This window comes from Ammospiza nelsoni, chromosome 5, assembly GCF_027579445.1.
Source record: "Ammospiza nelsoni isolate bAmmNel1 chromosome 5, bAmmNel1.pri, whole genome shotgun sequence".
Taxonomy (NCBI): Eukaryota; Metazoa; Chordata; class Aves; order Passeriformes; family Passerellidae; genus Ammospiza; species Ammospiza nelsoni.
Genome location: NC_080637.1, coordinates 68,891,248 through 68,907,151, shown reverse-complemented (window position 1 = coordinate 68,907,151; position 15,904 = coordinate 68,891,248). Strand labels below are relative to the sequence as shown.

At 44.0% G+C, this 15,904-nt stretch overlaps 1 protein-coding gene across 4 annotated transcripts in view; it reads right to left on the bottom strand.

Annotated features, from left to right (window-relative positions):
* Positions 1 to 14,384, bottom strand: part of WNK1 (WNK lysine deficient protein kinase 1) — a 98,172-nt gene extending 83,788 nt beyond the window's left edge. For all 4 annotated transcript variants that reach the window (XM_059472807.1, XM_059472803.1, XM_059472804.1 and 1 more), the window contains exon 1: positions 12,832 to 14,384. In XM_059472807.1, the coding sequence (XP_059328790.1) occupies positions 12,832 to 13,605 (774 nt within the window). In that variant the 5' untranslated portion in view covers positions 13,606 to 14,384. The remainder of the gene's footprint in view (positions 1 to 12,831) is intronic.
* Positions 14,385 to 15,904: the final 1,520 nt, after the last annotated feature.

Below are 15,904 nucleotides of genomic sequence, written 5' to 3'. Positions count from 1 at the left end.
CATGCCCATTCTCCCATTAAAGTGCTTTTTCAGTCATGGACTTAACACTCAACATTTTTTTTTACAGCACTTTGTTTCACATTATGCTCAGCAGCCCATGGAACACATGACATTTTGTAACCAAATAGCCAATGGCCATTGGCAAACTTCCCCACCCTTCCCTTTCTCAATATTATTGGAACAAATAGGCTTATTTGCACAAAAAACCCTCTGCAACCTGCAAAATCAGGTTAACCCTCTTAATAATCTGTGTCAAGTAGATTTATTACAACTTTCATTACACTCAATTCATTGCTAGCCAGAATCACACAGTACCACAGCTTTTTTGCCAGAAATAGGTATTGGAGCATAGACTGAGGATTATCAACCAGCCAAAAGACCAGGGGTGATATTCTGGATAAATGTTCTTACCTAGTAAAACTACAAAAGAAAAGGAGATTTAGAATTCAGAGCAATCCTTTAGCTACTTTAGAAACAGTGTCAGTAGAGTACAGGACCACTGGATGAAACATTTTCATCAGCCTAGGAAAATAACTGTAATTAGAAAAAAGTTAAAATTTCATCCAAAAACAAAAAGATTTTGCACTTAAATGCCTCACATTCATTCTTTCTTCTTTAATTAGGCCTTGGACTATTTCTAAAATTTTCATGGGACAGGTTTATTTCAAGTGAGAGTAATGCTCACAGCCCTCTAAACAAACAATTTGGTCACCAGCTTGTGATCCCAGTGACTCCTGATAAACTCACAGCTGTTGGACTGAATATTTATACATGAAACAACTGATGTATTTCCATCTGGTCTTTATGACAAGAGGATGACTATATAAAATGGCAAATCACTACTGCTTCCAAACAAAACCTGGGGAAGAGGAAAGGGAAACTGCTGAGCTGGACTGCCCTTGACCCATGGCAAACAGACCACTCAGCTGTCACTTGTGTTTTGCTCATTTGAGTAGCTGCAGAAAGTATATCTGAAATGAGACACCCTATTCAGCTGAAGCTCAATCTAGTCCATGGATTTTTCTTCCCTTCCTGGAAAGAAATCTGGCTTGAGAAGGGGGAAGGGAGAAGGCAAGAGCATAAAGCAAATTCCCAAGAGAACAGTAAGCACATTTCCATGGATAAGATTGACTTACCAGCTGGAAAATCTAAGTTTGGATGAGGCAGTTCCAGGAGTCAAAGCTTAGATGCAGGTTTTAAGCATACTCATTCTTCTTTGACATAGGGTAGCTGAACACAGATAACAAAATCTGCTTCATTCCAGAGTGCAAGAGGGAGCAGGGGGAGAAAATAAAACCCTTGTTTTGCCAGATGGCTTATACTGGGACCATAGAAGGATTCAGGAAGGCCAAGGTTAGAAAATAAAGCAAAAAATGACATTGGCAATGACTGATACACTGTTGTGTTGGAGCACGGGGGAGAAATGAGGATATTTCCTGAACAGGTAAAAAGCAAGAACAATTACCATTCCCACACAGGAACAAGAGAAACAAAAGATAGCACTTCCCTGAATATTATTGCCAGAGAAGATAAGGACAGAAGTCAAAGGGAAAGTGGAAAATAGCTCTCTACATCATCAACCAACTCATTCTTTCCATTCTAAATTCCAATGCCAACTTCCTCAGATTTCATACCCCTCTTAAGTGACAAATTATACTTAAAACATGGCTACATTCACAGCCTGCTGCTTTGGAACTGCAGTCATGCACACCGACTTAGTTAACACTTATCAGTTGCGTCATTACCTGCTAGTTATCAGCTCTTTATTTAAAGTAGCTGCACGCCTTCAAATTCTACGGTTACCCAAACCATGTGGTTTGTTGCAAAAAGTTATCAAGAGCAGAAGTTGAGCAATACACAGTTTTGGACATGCTACAACAGCACAATCACACATCACAAGCATACTTCAGAAATTTGGTATTATCTTATAAGCTGCCACATTAAAAGCCACAACTGGTTTCTGACAGAGGTCAAACCACTACAAACCTTCAGCAAAGCAAAGTAAACCTTCAGCTGAACAACTCAGAACAAAAACCAGCAATCTGCAGTAATAGTAAATAACAGAGCCTTCCACAAAAGAATTTGGGGAATTATTTTGCTCATGTTGAAAGTACAGCCAACTGCTCTAGCACAGCTGATCCTGGCTTACTCCCTTTGGTTAGCCCAACCTAATCTAAAGCTCCTTTTCTTCACAAAACTGAACCATTTCTTTCCTTCCCATTTGACATAATCACTGTTCACACTAGTGTTAGTTTTCCTGTATTCCAAATCAGTTTATCACCCATTTCCAACTCATAACCCAATCATTCGTATGGTTTAGAATCTAAGGATGCCTTCTCCCAGAGGCCAACAAATAACATATTTTTGCAGTACAGGTTTATCAAGCAGAAACCATTTATATCGTGGGTACACTGGGAATTTTCACAAAACCTCGATATTTGGAGCAGCAAGACTATAAAGTTTTTCTCACACTTCAGACCAACTCAACTATGTATCTCAGAAAACTGACCCAGAAGACCTTCCAGAGCAGTTAGTCATCTACCCACCAACTAGGCCACCGATGCTGGTTTGGGATAGATGCCTCCCCAGTTCCAAAAAAAATTCCTTCAAACACTTAAATTATGGTCACAAAGCTTTTCAAAGACGAAATGTGCACATTCACAATTGACTACACAATACTAAAGAACCCACAACAAATAGCAGCAAAATGTTCAGCTTTAAAGGCTGCTGGGCTTGTGGAGCTTACAGCCTGAATGCACCCAAAAAATAATTTTGCCTGTTCATGAATGTTACACAAATATTTAATCTGTAAAGAAAACACCAACTGATGTATATCCACAGTAGGTAGCTTACTCAATAAGAGATTACTATAAAAGGAAGCATTTTGGCAAAAAGTGGGCAAGAAATCCACAAGCTTCAGTACAAGTATTAAAATAATACTTTCATGAATTAACCATTCATAGCAATAGGAACTCTCAGAATCAATTCATAGTTTTAAACTTGCCTGGTCCTAAAACTTTGAAATGTCACGTACATCCTAAGAATTCCTCACCTCTGTCTTGTAAACGCTATTTAACTCTCAAAGTTTATTGGGGGAAAAAAAGCACTTAGATCAATAATAAAAACAGATTTCAGACTCTCCAACACAAATAAATCAAACTTCAGTCCTGCTAGGTTTTCTGTGACTGGCCCAACTTTCAGAAATAAGATTGCATACTGGATGGAAGGAAGAACACCACTTTTTTTGAACCACAATCCCAAGATAAAATCAAGGCAAGTGGCTGTTTTTCTATCTGAAGTGTTATCATACACAGTTAGTCACGTTCAGTTGCACTGAAATGCTGGAAGGGAACCTGAGTAAAAAAGACAATTTGTGACCAATCTTCAAGTACAGAACACACACAATACACTGGGGTGCTACAGCATTTAAGTCTTCAGCAGCAACCTTGAGGCTCTTCACTTATTTTTTCCTTTTTTATTCCTGAGGGTGAACACTGAAGCTCTCAGATATGTTCAGGCTTGTATAAAGAGATCAGCAGAAGAAATCACACCATCACCTTAACTGGCTCACAGTTGCTGCCATCAAGAGGCAAAACATTTCAAATTCAAACACCCTGTACAATTCACCCCTCCTGGCACAACCCAACATTCATTTCTGCTTTTGAGTCTGCAGAAAGAAGCTCAAGCTGCACATAAAGGAAGTAGAGAAAGCCACAGGAAGAAAAAAATAATTCTAAAACTCAACTTCAAGTCTTAGTTTTGTATCAGACACTTCTGTTGTTTCTCCCTTTTCAGCATACTCTTCCTGGCAAACCAAATGACTGACTAAGCCCCAAATCATGATAAATGCAAATAAAAAGCCTGCCCTCAAAAGCCATTCTACATACTGTCAATCTCTACTTGACTACATCTAGAGGGGCAATATTTAAAAAAAAAAAAAAAAAAAAAAAAAATCAATCACTTCTCAGACAGTATTTCTTACAGTAGGATATTTATCTGATTGGACTGCTGCAAGAACTCTCTACGTCAAGTTTAGCCTCATAATGACATTCTTAATTTAAGGAGGACTCTTAGACAAAGTTCAAATTAGCTACAACAAAGCACATTAACTTAACATCTTGCATTTTTACATAGATAACCTACATTTCCCAAATGAAAGCATACCATAAGCAGCTGAATAAAGATCAAGAGAAACCAAAAATAGTTCTATGTTGGAAAATATTTGTTAGAATAAAAGTCTCATTTAAAAAGAGGCAGATTTGAAAACAGACATGGTAACATTTTGTAACATTTAAGCAAAACCTGCTAACTGTTCAGAAATTGCCATTAACAGATGCATATTACATAAGCTCACATAGATTCCCAGATCCTTAAGATAATCAGCCTGGATTGCTGAAGCTTTTAATAGTAATTTTTGGGTGTTATTGTTTGCATGTCATCAGTCTATCCCCCAGGACAGAAGCAGTCAAAATACACTCAGACTGGGGTCACAAACTTGCCACCAACAAATCAGCACAGGAAAGTCACAGGTCCTCCTTAGAGAGGAAAATGTCCAAGGAAAGCTGGGTAACCCCATCAACTGGGTATTTTAAACTATCACAAGGCTGCAATAACTGGCCAAAACCAGACAAAGTGCACATGGCTGTTGGCATCAGCTTTGTACTACCCTTCACTTACCTCAGCAAAGCTGTTTCAGATTTTCCCCAGCTACACACAAAGAGACTGCCATTCCTATGCTTTTCACATTCTACCAATTGCACAATTGGGTTTTTCCACCTTGACCTTTCTGCTTTCTGCCACCAGCCCCAAGCCTGCTATCAGAACTCACTATCTTCAATTTCTCAGGCAGTGAAACTAGAAATGGCTGAAACATGCAGATGAAAGGGATGATCCAGAACAGCTAAATCGAAACAATATAACTCCTACATCACCTAAGAGGTCTAACAAAGCTCATTTCCCACAGTGCCTGCTAAAGCAGGAGGAGAGCAGCTCAGCAGGGACCTGCTGAAAGGTTCTGTCAGTGACTGCTTGTCTAACAGAGGCAACAGGACCAGAACCACACTGGGCTATGGCTCCAAACACAACTTGTGATGTGGATGCTACTGGAATCTCCAAAGCTTCCTCTTTGTTTTAATCTTACTGGTAGCATCTGAGGAGGCCTGCTAAACACTTGCAAAATTAGAAGACTTGAAATGCACCACAGTGATCCTGTCCTGAGAACAGACTCCAGAGAACTGCTGCCCAGAGATTCCCAATAGATGAACCAGGTGACTTCGGAACCATGCTCTGGGGCACACAGATCATGGGAAAAAAATAGCATCACCTGCATTTAAGCACATTTATTCTGGTGTCATTGACACATCATTTTGAAAGCTCATGGATATTTTAGTTACAAGGCCATCAAGCATGCAACATCCTTTCTAAAGGACTTCTAGAGTCTAAGTGTGAAGGCAGCGTTCCCAAAGATTCTGCTTTGACCTAAAATGACAAATTCAAATGTAGCAGTTTGAGTGATTCAGAATGCCATATCCTTGTAAAAACTGCTTACTGCTTTAGATACATATTAATACTCACACAGCCTCTGAAAGGCTATGATATAACAACATAACACTACCAGTCCAGTTTTTATCAGGCTGCCATTTCCTTTGCCAAAAAATCACCTGAGAACATGATAAATTATTCCTGAGCCAGTCAAAGTAATGCAGTGCTGCTTGGAATTCCCCAAGCAAATCTTGAAGCACTTCAGAATAATCTGGATATGTGCAATGCACCTGCCATCACCAGCTGAAAACGACAAGGGGGATGAAGTCCAGAAGTGTGCCTAAGAACTGAATCTGAATTTTGGTCACTGCATTCCAGCCATTACTTTATTCTGACTTTTTAGAAAAAAAGATTTGCCAACACCTGTGATGAACCTGGTGCATGGATCTCCTTTTGGGTTAAGAGGACAGCAGAGCACAAAACATGATTAACACAAAGTTAATCCTCTGCAGCATGGAGTTGAGGGGCATTCTGCAGGCTGTGCCCACAAGACAAGACGTGAGCAAGCTCCCTAACATGACCTCAGGTGAGGCACAGACTCAATCCTCATCCCTCCTCTACTTCCCACAGCTCTCCCAAAGGGAATGAGGGGAACTAAAACCTCACATTGAGAAGTGTTGGTATGACAATTTGTAGATATACTGAGGAAACTGGAAATAAAGCAGAAAGAAGGACAGCCATAGTATCTTGACCAAAAACATTCTAACACTCTTTAAGGTCCAACACACACTCTAAATGATTCTCAAAATGACCTACAAGACAGTCCTAGGGAATGGAAGCAGCTTCCACAAAAATATTTATGAAGCCATAAAAACTGAGTCTTGTTCATTTGGACAAGAATTTAAATAACAGATTTTAAAAGATATGCAGATGGTTCATATTAGATAAAAGCCTTTAACTACTCCAAAAAATCAATTTTCAGCATGACAAATCCTGCTATTTAGAACAGAAACTGTTCCAAGTGTACTGGAAGAGCATTTTTCCAAGTGTGGCGTACACACATCATGATCTAGTTAAAACCGCAGTATCATTATCTGAAGTTTCAAGAGTCAAAACCAGTAACTTCCTACCATCTGCTATTAAAAATTAACACCACCAACACCAAAACCCACAGGCACATACTAAGTCAAGAGAAAGTTCTATGCCCAGCTGCAGGAGCACTGCAAATTTACATGATATTTATTATCTTTCCTTTAACTTAAATGTTACATCCATTATGTACGCTGACAAACTAAACAGAAAACCACTCAACTTTTATTTCAACTCAACCACGATTTGAAAGAACCAATCTGTAGTCTCAAAAAAAGGTTGGTAATCTTTACAGGAAATGCATGACAGGAAGCACCAAGACTGCCACTGCTTAGCACCAGCTTTGTCACATGCAGCGTGGAGAACCTGAGTGTCAGTCAGAGCTGTGATGTTTAACAAGCTGCTGCATGAAACAAAACCAAAGACAAACTAAGAAAAAGAACATGTGGCCTAGAGGGATGTTGCTAACCAAAAGGCATTGAAAACTGCACTGTACTGTGCACTGCATCCATGGAGATAGCACAGATCTATTACTGCTTGTTTTATTTATTACTCTGCTCGACAGCTCTCAAAGGACTCTGTACAGGATATCTCCAGGGAGCTTTTATCAGGTGGGGTTTTTTTCCCTTACAAAGAAAGATTATAGACCTGGTACTTTTCCTCAGCCCTCACAAGTTTTGTTATGAAGCTAAGTGTTTTAAACCACAACAGCCCAAAACAAATCTCATTTAAGAGATTTAATTCTGCACCTCTCAAACCCACACGAACTGACAAATAAAAGCCTGTTTATTTCCATAAGAAATGCTGCATTTTCACAATGTACTTAGCTGGATTATACTTACTGCCTCACAACCAGACAGTTACAAATTGACCCACAGCCATCTCCAAAAGTGATATCCCTTTGAGCTAAGATTATTTTCTTAAGTAGAGGTCTCCTAACAGCTGCAGCTCCAGAATGTACTTCAAAAGCTGCCTTCTCTCTTTCAGGGTCACCTTTGTCAAGTCTGAGGGAGCCTGACCACTGTTTATACTTCTGCAGGTAATTAGTCTGGCCCCTTTCCCGTGCCATTTATCAAGCTGTCAATTGTATCAATTACAGCACAAACACTCAAGAATATGGCTGGGTTGTCATCTTTAGCTAAAGGAGATTTCACATCAGAGATTTGAAGACAGTAATTTGTTCTGCCCTATGACACAGAAAACCAGCAAAAATTTAGACTTTACTGCACTAAATTTCAAATTCCCTGCATATGCACACTTGTAAATCCAGCATCCTCAAAGTGCCATAAGCCCACTGTATACTGAAAGTAAAATCTCACAAATTGTATTTCACAATTTGTAAAGCTGAAAACAGAACAGATAATAAGGACAGCATGATGTTGACAGATTGTCACATACCTTGATTAATCTACGTTTGTGACAATGACACAGCTGGCCCAGAAGCAGTCCCCAACAGGAGGCACACTGCTGCTGCAGCCACATAATGCTTTACTAGCTTGTGAACAGAATTATCACTGAGTGATAATTCTGTGGAGTCTATACTATCACTGTACTGATGTGAGGTACAGAGTAGGCACAGGAGCTAGCACATAGCATTAGACTTGGCCCTGATCTTCCAGTAAAAGCTTCAGAAAATGTCTTTTCAAATAATCAGAATTAAATCACAGTCAGAGCTTTCAAAGAATGCATATTTGCTTAGGGATATTGACTATTTCTCCAGAACTAACAGAGCGTAATTGTTTTCCAACAGTGCTTGACAGATGAATTCCAGGTCCACACTTCTCAGCTTCCTCTCACTGCAGAAAGGTCTAGATCTGGTTTTCCATTTTGCTTTAATGTAGCTACATGCTTGTGCATCAGAGCCAGCATCTCTGCAATCAGGACTCCTAGTGAGCAATATGCAACCTTTTTAAAAAAGGAAAAAAAAAAAAAGACTAAAAGACTACAGGATGCCACAGTTATGTGATACAAGACCTTTTTTGGTTGTCAAACTCGAATGTGCAACTTCTGAAACATTTTCAGTTCTGCCAGTCCAGAAAGAATAGAGAATTTTAAGAATTATACATTGACCTCAACAAGCTGATATTTGTCATGATAAGTCTGCAGTGGAGTCTATACTTCAGAGAACAGAAACTGCATTCCACCGCTGTCTGCTGACCTAAAATCACCATTAAATACAGCTTTAAGACCACGAGATAAAGATAGGCATCATTAAATCTGAAGTGTCAGTAAAAATGAAGCTACACATCACATCCAATCGACTTCCTGCACTGCGAGTTTCAAGTTAACATTGTTAGACTCAGAAAAACTGACAGATGGAAATATTATTTAGTACCTCGCTGCTTCCTGCTACAAAGTGTCACTTGAATTATCATTTTTACCAGAGTGCACTAGAGAAAATCATGGTTCACATCCAATTCTGGCATTATGCTTGTTCCAGCTAGTTTTTCATTGCTATTTCCTATGCAAGAAAAATCCATTTACAAGCTGGAGTGTCTGCACACCGCACTTGGTTTGTAGTTAGACATCTGCTAGAGAAGTGCACACATGTAACCTACACCAATTTATTACTCAGATGCAATAAATTCCAGTCAGCTTTCCCTCAAAGCAGCAACGACTACAACAAACTCTGTGCACCATTATCACCTGTCCAACTCATTTCTTACCCCTGGACACTGCATTGCTTAGGGAGAGCCCTCCAGTTCCTTCCTAATCCTCCAGCAGCTCAGGTGTTAAGCAGAATAACCTGACCTGGCACTGAAGCCAGAGTAAGAATGGCAAAGCAACAGACCAGCAGGAAGGTGCACCCTCCTTTAAGAGAGCACTGCCCAAATGAAGGTAAGTCTTCAAATGCCTCACAAATACACAGCTCAAAAGAACCCAAGTTATCTCCACACCATCCAGCACCTCCCTAAGTGAAAAGTTGCTAATTTGAATAACCCAGAGCAATAATTGTAGGGAGAAGATTTTGCAGTCCAGCAAGTGACTGTTCTGTACATCAGCAGTTAAATTACAGTTTTGATTTAAAACCACTCACACAGGGCTCAGAGGGATGACACAATAGCACTAAGATTTGGCTTTTGCAGCCAGCAATGTGACTTGCTACTTCTGGCATATGAGTATTACTTTGCAAACTTAAAGCATCAGGGGAAGGCACCACATTTTAGCCACAACACCACCTGAACTGTACAGAGGAGACAAACTCACTGCTCAAACATCATTTACAAAGATCCCTTTTGTCAATGTCTACCTACTTAAAAACCCTTTAATTAGTAACCCTAACTACTATTTTAGTCAATTTATGAGATGTGCTAATGACAACAGTAGGAGGCACACTTGACTCAGAATAACTCTAGCTGAGATGAATACACACAAGGGGAATAAAAGTGTCTGAAGGCCAACACTACACCAACAATTGCCTTGCAGCAACTCAAGCTGAGCACTGGCAGAAGCTGCTGAGCTCTTCACAGCTCCACTACACTCACAGCAGGGCAGCTATTTCACTTTTGAACACCTGCACACAATATTTTAAAGTAGGTTCAGTAACAATTTGCTTCACAGGGACAGGTCACAAAGTAAACTAGGATTGCCCATCAGTCACACCTGTGTTAAGTTTTGTTAGATTCAACAAAATTGACTCACAGATGCAGAAAAAATTAAGAGCCATGACCTTGGCTTCTTGGACATTCTAAGAGCACCAGTAAGTGACCCAGTGAATTTCAGCTCTTCCCCCTTCCACTTCCTCCATAGCTCAATTTATCAAGCAGAAGGGGCTATTCAATTATAAGGCAATTCAAGAGCCTGGAGGACATGAGCAATATCCTCCACAGTTTCACTAACTTGGAAACACAAGCTGCATTTCATAAACAGCATCTAAACTTCCTTTGAGAGGAAGCATAGTCATAGTCTCAGGTTTTGATCTTCATTACTACAGAGCACATACAAAAAATTAGGCATAGTTGTATTATTCAGAATTAAAAAGTCATTCTGCCAGACACCAACACAAATCTTCAGTAGTGATGTTCAGAAGACTCTGGGGAGGTGGGACACCTCGGATGCCTGAGAAAAACTGCTGTTGCTGAGGAACATTATTTCAAGATAATTAAAAGTAACCATCAGTCAGTTATGGTTACTGTAACACAGCATGGAAAAAAATTATTCACATTTCCCTAATAAAATAATTATGCTTTGAAGGTTCACCAATTATCAAATCATGGCATCCTGGAAAACCACTAACATCTAAGTTTCTGTCCATCTTTGTGAATGCAGATTGCATTTTGATACAAGTCAGTCATAACAAATATCAACCCATCAACAACTACATTTTCCTATATAAGAGAACATACCCACCATCCCAATAAATACCGAGTTCCTCCTTTTCTTTCTAGCCACAAACAATAAAACAGGATTTAATCTTAAAATATTCTATTAGCTGTAGAGTCTAGCTCCTTCAGCAAATACTTTTAACAGCTATAAAATGTACATTCCTGTTTTAAAGTTGTCACTTGGTAGTGACTCCTGAGAGGAAAACACAGCCTTTGGAATCTGGCTTGGCTTCACCCACCAGGCACTCCTGCAATGCACTTCCCCTCTGAGCAACACATCAACTATTTCCCCCTTGCAAATATTTTCATTCATGCTTTTTGCAACTTGTCATTTTCAATGTTACCCATGAAATTCACCAAGCAATTGAAAGCCCAGCAACATGTCCCTTAAAAATGAGCTTTTTTAATAAATTCCTTCAAAGTTGGTGCTTCTCCAGACAGTTTGTCCACATGGTACTGATGATGATGAAGACACTTCAAGAGGCAACATTAGTGAAAGGCAATTGATGCCAAGCTGATGTTAGTTTCTGATCAGTAAGTGTGAAGATTAAAACAGTCTCCAGAGATGAAGTCACAGAACTCAACAATTGGAAAGATGAAAATTTCAAATAAAAGCCATACAATTTTGATGGGTTATTAATCTCCTCACAGCTCAAATTGCACAAGTAAAGCTTCAGAGCCCAACAATTGATCATTTTACTTTTAATTTAAAAATCAATGCTGAAACAGATCACCACAGCAAGGATGCAGCTAGCTTGGAGGAGCAGGTCATGCTGAAGGGTCACAAAGAAAACTGGAAGCTTTCCTCCACAGTTGATAAGCACAGAATAATGGCAATAACAAAATGAACCAAGGTACTGGTAGAATGCTTGAGTAACCATCCAAAAGCAAATATGAATTCAAATTAAGAAATCTTTTAATAAATTCCCTCAGCTTGACTGGAACAGATACACAAGTGCTTTTGACAAAGTTACTGCAACCAATCTTTGTGAGCCACTGACTGCTTAAAAACCCTACAAAGAGTTTTGGGACTTTCACCCATTGCTCTTTTGTCTGCCCTAAATTGGATGGGAACACAAACAACAATAAAGATGTACTACATGAGCCCTTCCATGAACTGCACCAAAACCCAACACCAAAAAACAAACACTAAACCTTTTAACTTAACTCTGAGGCTTTGAAAACAAACCAGCACACCAGGTATTTGTTCCTGGTACTCCAAGCTCTTCCCACTCCTTTCCAGGTTGTTGCACAGCAACCTGTGTCTGTTACACAAGCTGTGACTCGCAGGGAACTGAGGCTGTTCTTGCCATCCTCAGACTGGGCTCCTACAGAACCCTGTCTAGAAACTTGATAAAAGAGCAGTGTCTTAGCCCAGTTTAACCCACCAGCCATCCAGAAAGGCTAAACTTTAGGGTGCTTTCTAAAGCTGCATGGCTTGTGTATACTCTATCCCACAAGAACCCACTGCCACTACCTACGAAATGTCTGTGAAATCAATGTTTTCACATTTTTTCTTAAGAAAAGCACCTCAACAAATTCTGAAACGTTTAGGGTAGCTCAAGTCAACATTCACTTACATATCTTCCCTCAGCCTCCCTGAAGCTGCACACAAGTGATTTTACAATCCTCCAAGCTACCTTTTGGAGGCATAAAATGCAAGATGCTATACAAAACAGAACTGCAGCACGTTTTGTGATGATAAAGCTAAAAGACTCTTCAGAGAGCACAGTATTTAAAATAATTAAAAGGCAAACTGCCTCCATGGAAAGGATGCACCTTTTTTCCAAAGGACTGCCTCAGGTAAGGTTTGCAGCTCCTTTGGAATCAAGCAGACCTCGAGCTGATGGGTTTTATCCCCTTCAAGCACAATGACTAGCACCTGGGAGAGTGACTGTACTGTAATAAATCCCATTTTTTTATTTATTTAATTTACCTGTAGCTCGCACCACGCAACTTCCACAGTGGTTTCAGTATCCAGTCCTTTATAGACAGTTTTGAAAGAGCCTCTTCCGATCTCGATGTCAAACTTCAGGAAGCGGCCATCCGGGGAGATGCCCACTGCCTTGGTCTCCAGCTCTTCGATGTCCTCCTGCTGCGCTCTCCGCTCCTCGAATTCCCGGCTGGCAGCTGACAGGCTGCCAGCGACACTGCTAGGGGGTAGCGCAGCCGCCTCATCCCCCTCCTCCTCCTCCTTGGGCAGCAGCGGGGCGGCATCCTTGGCGGCCGGGGGCTCCTCGGCAGCCTGTCCTTCCAGCGGGAGCGGGGCGGGCGGCGGCGGCCGCGAGTCGGCCTCGGTGACGCTGGCAGGGGCGTACGGGGTCCGGCCGGCAGCCGAGGCGGGGAACACCGAGGGAGCCGCGCTGCCTCCCGACACGGGGGCCGAGGGCGCTGCGGGCTGCAAGCTGGGCAGCTCCAAGGCCGTGGCGTTGGAGTCGCAGATCACGCTCCGGCGGAAGAAGCGGTGCTCGGTGGCGGCCGCCCCTCGGCTGTCCTTGTCCATGGTGTGGCGGCGGCGCCGGTACTCCTCACTGCGGCCTCCGCTGCCCGGCCCGCCGCCCGCTCCGCCGGCGCCCGAGGCTCCGTGCTCGGCGGCTCCCAGCTTGTCTCCGACGGAGCTGTCCGAGCTGGAACCGTTCTTGGGCGGCGGCGGCGGCGGCACCAGGAAGCGCGGGCTCGGGGGGCCGCTGCCGGCGGCGTCCCCCGACATGGTGCCCCGGGGGAGCGCGGCTGTGGCGGGGCGGCGGCGGGAGGCGAGGGAAGGGCCGCTCACTGAGCGGGGAGCGCGCCCGGCCGCGGCTGCCGTTGCAGCTGCAACAGAGGAGGGTCCCAAGGGCTCCTCTCGGCGGAGCTGGGAGGCTGGGCCGGCGGGGTGGATCCCCGGTCAGCGTATGCATCCATCCTGCAGCGGGGAGCCGGGCAGCGGGGCCGACATGGAGCACCGGGAGCAGACACGGGGCGCCGGCTTGGAGCGGGGAACGGCGGGAGAAAGGAAAGCCCGAGCACCGGGGAGACGCCGGTACCTCGGCGGCCGCAGCTACTCCCGGCGATGGAGAGAGCGCGGGGCCGGCCCGGCTGCGGGAAGGGGAGGGAAAGGGGCCGGGACGCGAGGAGGGAGCGGGGCGCAGGCCCGCACGCCAAGAAAGCGGCCGCGCTCAGTCACTCGCTTCCGAGCGGCAGAGGCCCGGGCAGGCCCAGGGCAGGGAAAGGGGTCCGGGGGGCCTCAGCCCCGCCTCACCGGGGCGCCCATGGCGGCCGCGGCCTCTCCACCGCCCGGCAGGCGCAGCCACCGCCCGCGCGGCCGGGCCGCGCTCTCTCCAACAGCCGCGGCCGCCTCGCGCGGAGCCGGAAACCCTCCTCCTCCTCCTCCTCCTCTTCTTCTTCTCCAGCTACTGCTCCTGCTGCCCGCGGCCCACAGCCGCCGCCGCTGCCCGGGGCTGCCGCTCCCCGGGGCCGCCGCCGAGCCGAGTCCGGGTGGCGCCCGGCGGGCAGGACCGAGCGCGGCCGCCCGGCGACGCCTCGGCGCTAAATGGCGACGGCGGGAGCTCGAACCGACACACGGTCCGGGGGGGAGGAGTGGCCGCGACGCCGGCCACGCCCCTCCCGAGCCCGGGCAGCGCGTCGTCCCCTCCCCCCGCAGCCGGGGGAGGTGGCCGCGCCCGCCGCGCGCGGGGCACCATGGGAGTTGTAGTTTGCAGCGGCCGAGCCGCACCGGAGGAGCCGCCCGTGGATTCTCCCGGGATGGGAGGAAGGGAAGGAGCGAGGAATGGAGGAGGGGAGGGAAAGGAAGGGAACGACGAAGGAGGATCTCGGTGTGCGCCGAGGGCCAGGGGCCCGATGTGCTGTGGGGAAGCTCGTCCTGCACGGCCGCCCCTTCCTCCACACGCCCGGCCGGTCAAAACGCACCGGGTCTGCTTGCGCTGCTCGTTTCTTCAAGTCTTGTGTTACACCCACACGTTAATATTTGGGATGTATGTATTTATTTAGATATTGTCTATAGGTAGATAAATATATCTCAGAGAATATCCCGAGATGGAAGGAACCCACAGGTATCACAGAGTGCAGCTCCTGGCCCTGCACAGGCACCCCAAGAGGCACCGTGTCCCTGAGGGCATTGTCCAAATTCGCCTTGGGCTCTGGCAGGCTGTGCTGTGCCCTGGGGAGCTGTTCAGTGCCCAACCACCCCTGGGGGAAAAACCTTTTTATAATCGCCAACCCAAACTCCACCAACTTGAGGCCATTCCTCAGGTCCTGTCACAGGTCACCAGGTAGAGGAGATCAGTGCCTGCTGCTCCATTTCCCCCTGCGAAGCTGAAAACAGCAATGAAGTCGTATGAAAAACGCCAATCACTTGTTTTTAAAATTTTAAAAGTTATAAAATTAGTAATATAATTAGAGTAATAAAAATTTGGACAATTAGGATTTAGGACAATAGGAGACAATAAAAGCAAAGAGTTATGGATGGTCCAGCTACCTTTTTCTGGGCAAAATAAGCCCCAAAAAGCACACACATTAACAGAGGATTAACCCTTAACAGCAATAGCCTGTTGCATATTCATACATCTCATACACGATGCATAAATTCCATTCAAACACAGGATTCTGTCTGGTCAGTGTCAGCTTCTTCCTATTAATCCTGACAGCATCTTCATGGCTGAGCAAGGCAGGACGAAGTTCATTTCTTCTGATAAGAGAGCAATAAATTCTTTTTCTGTGAAAGATTTAGGTGTCCTGTGGCCGCTACCTCGGTGCAAGTGCCTCATTCCTCTCTTTTGTAAAAAAAGTATCTTACATACCATAGCTTCTATTTCAACATTATGTTATAACCTAAAACTATATTTAACACACTACTTAAGAAAATTAATACAGCATGACTTTCTAACATAACACATATAATATTAATTTTAATATTTGCAAAATGCCAATAATAAAATATGCATTTTTCACAGGTCATGTTTTCAAACAGCCTCTAAAATTCTTTAAGATCATGGGCCACAATGACTCTGTGT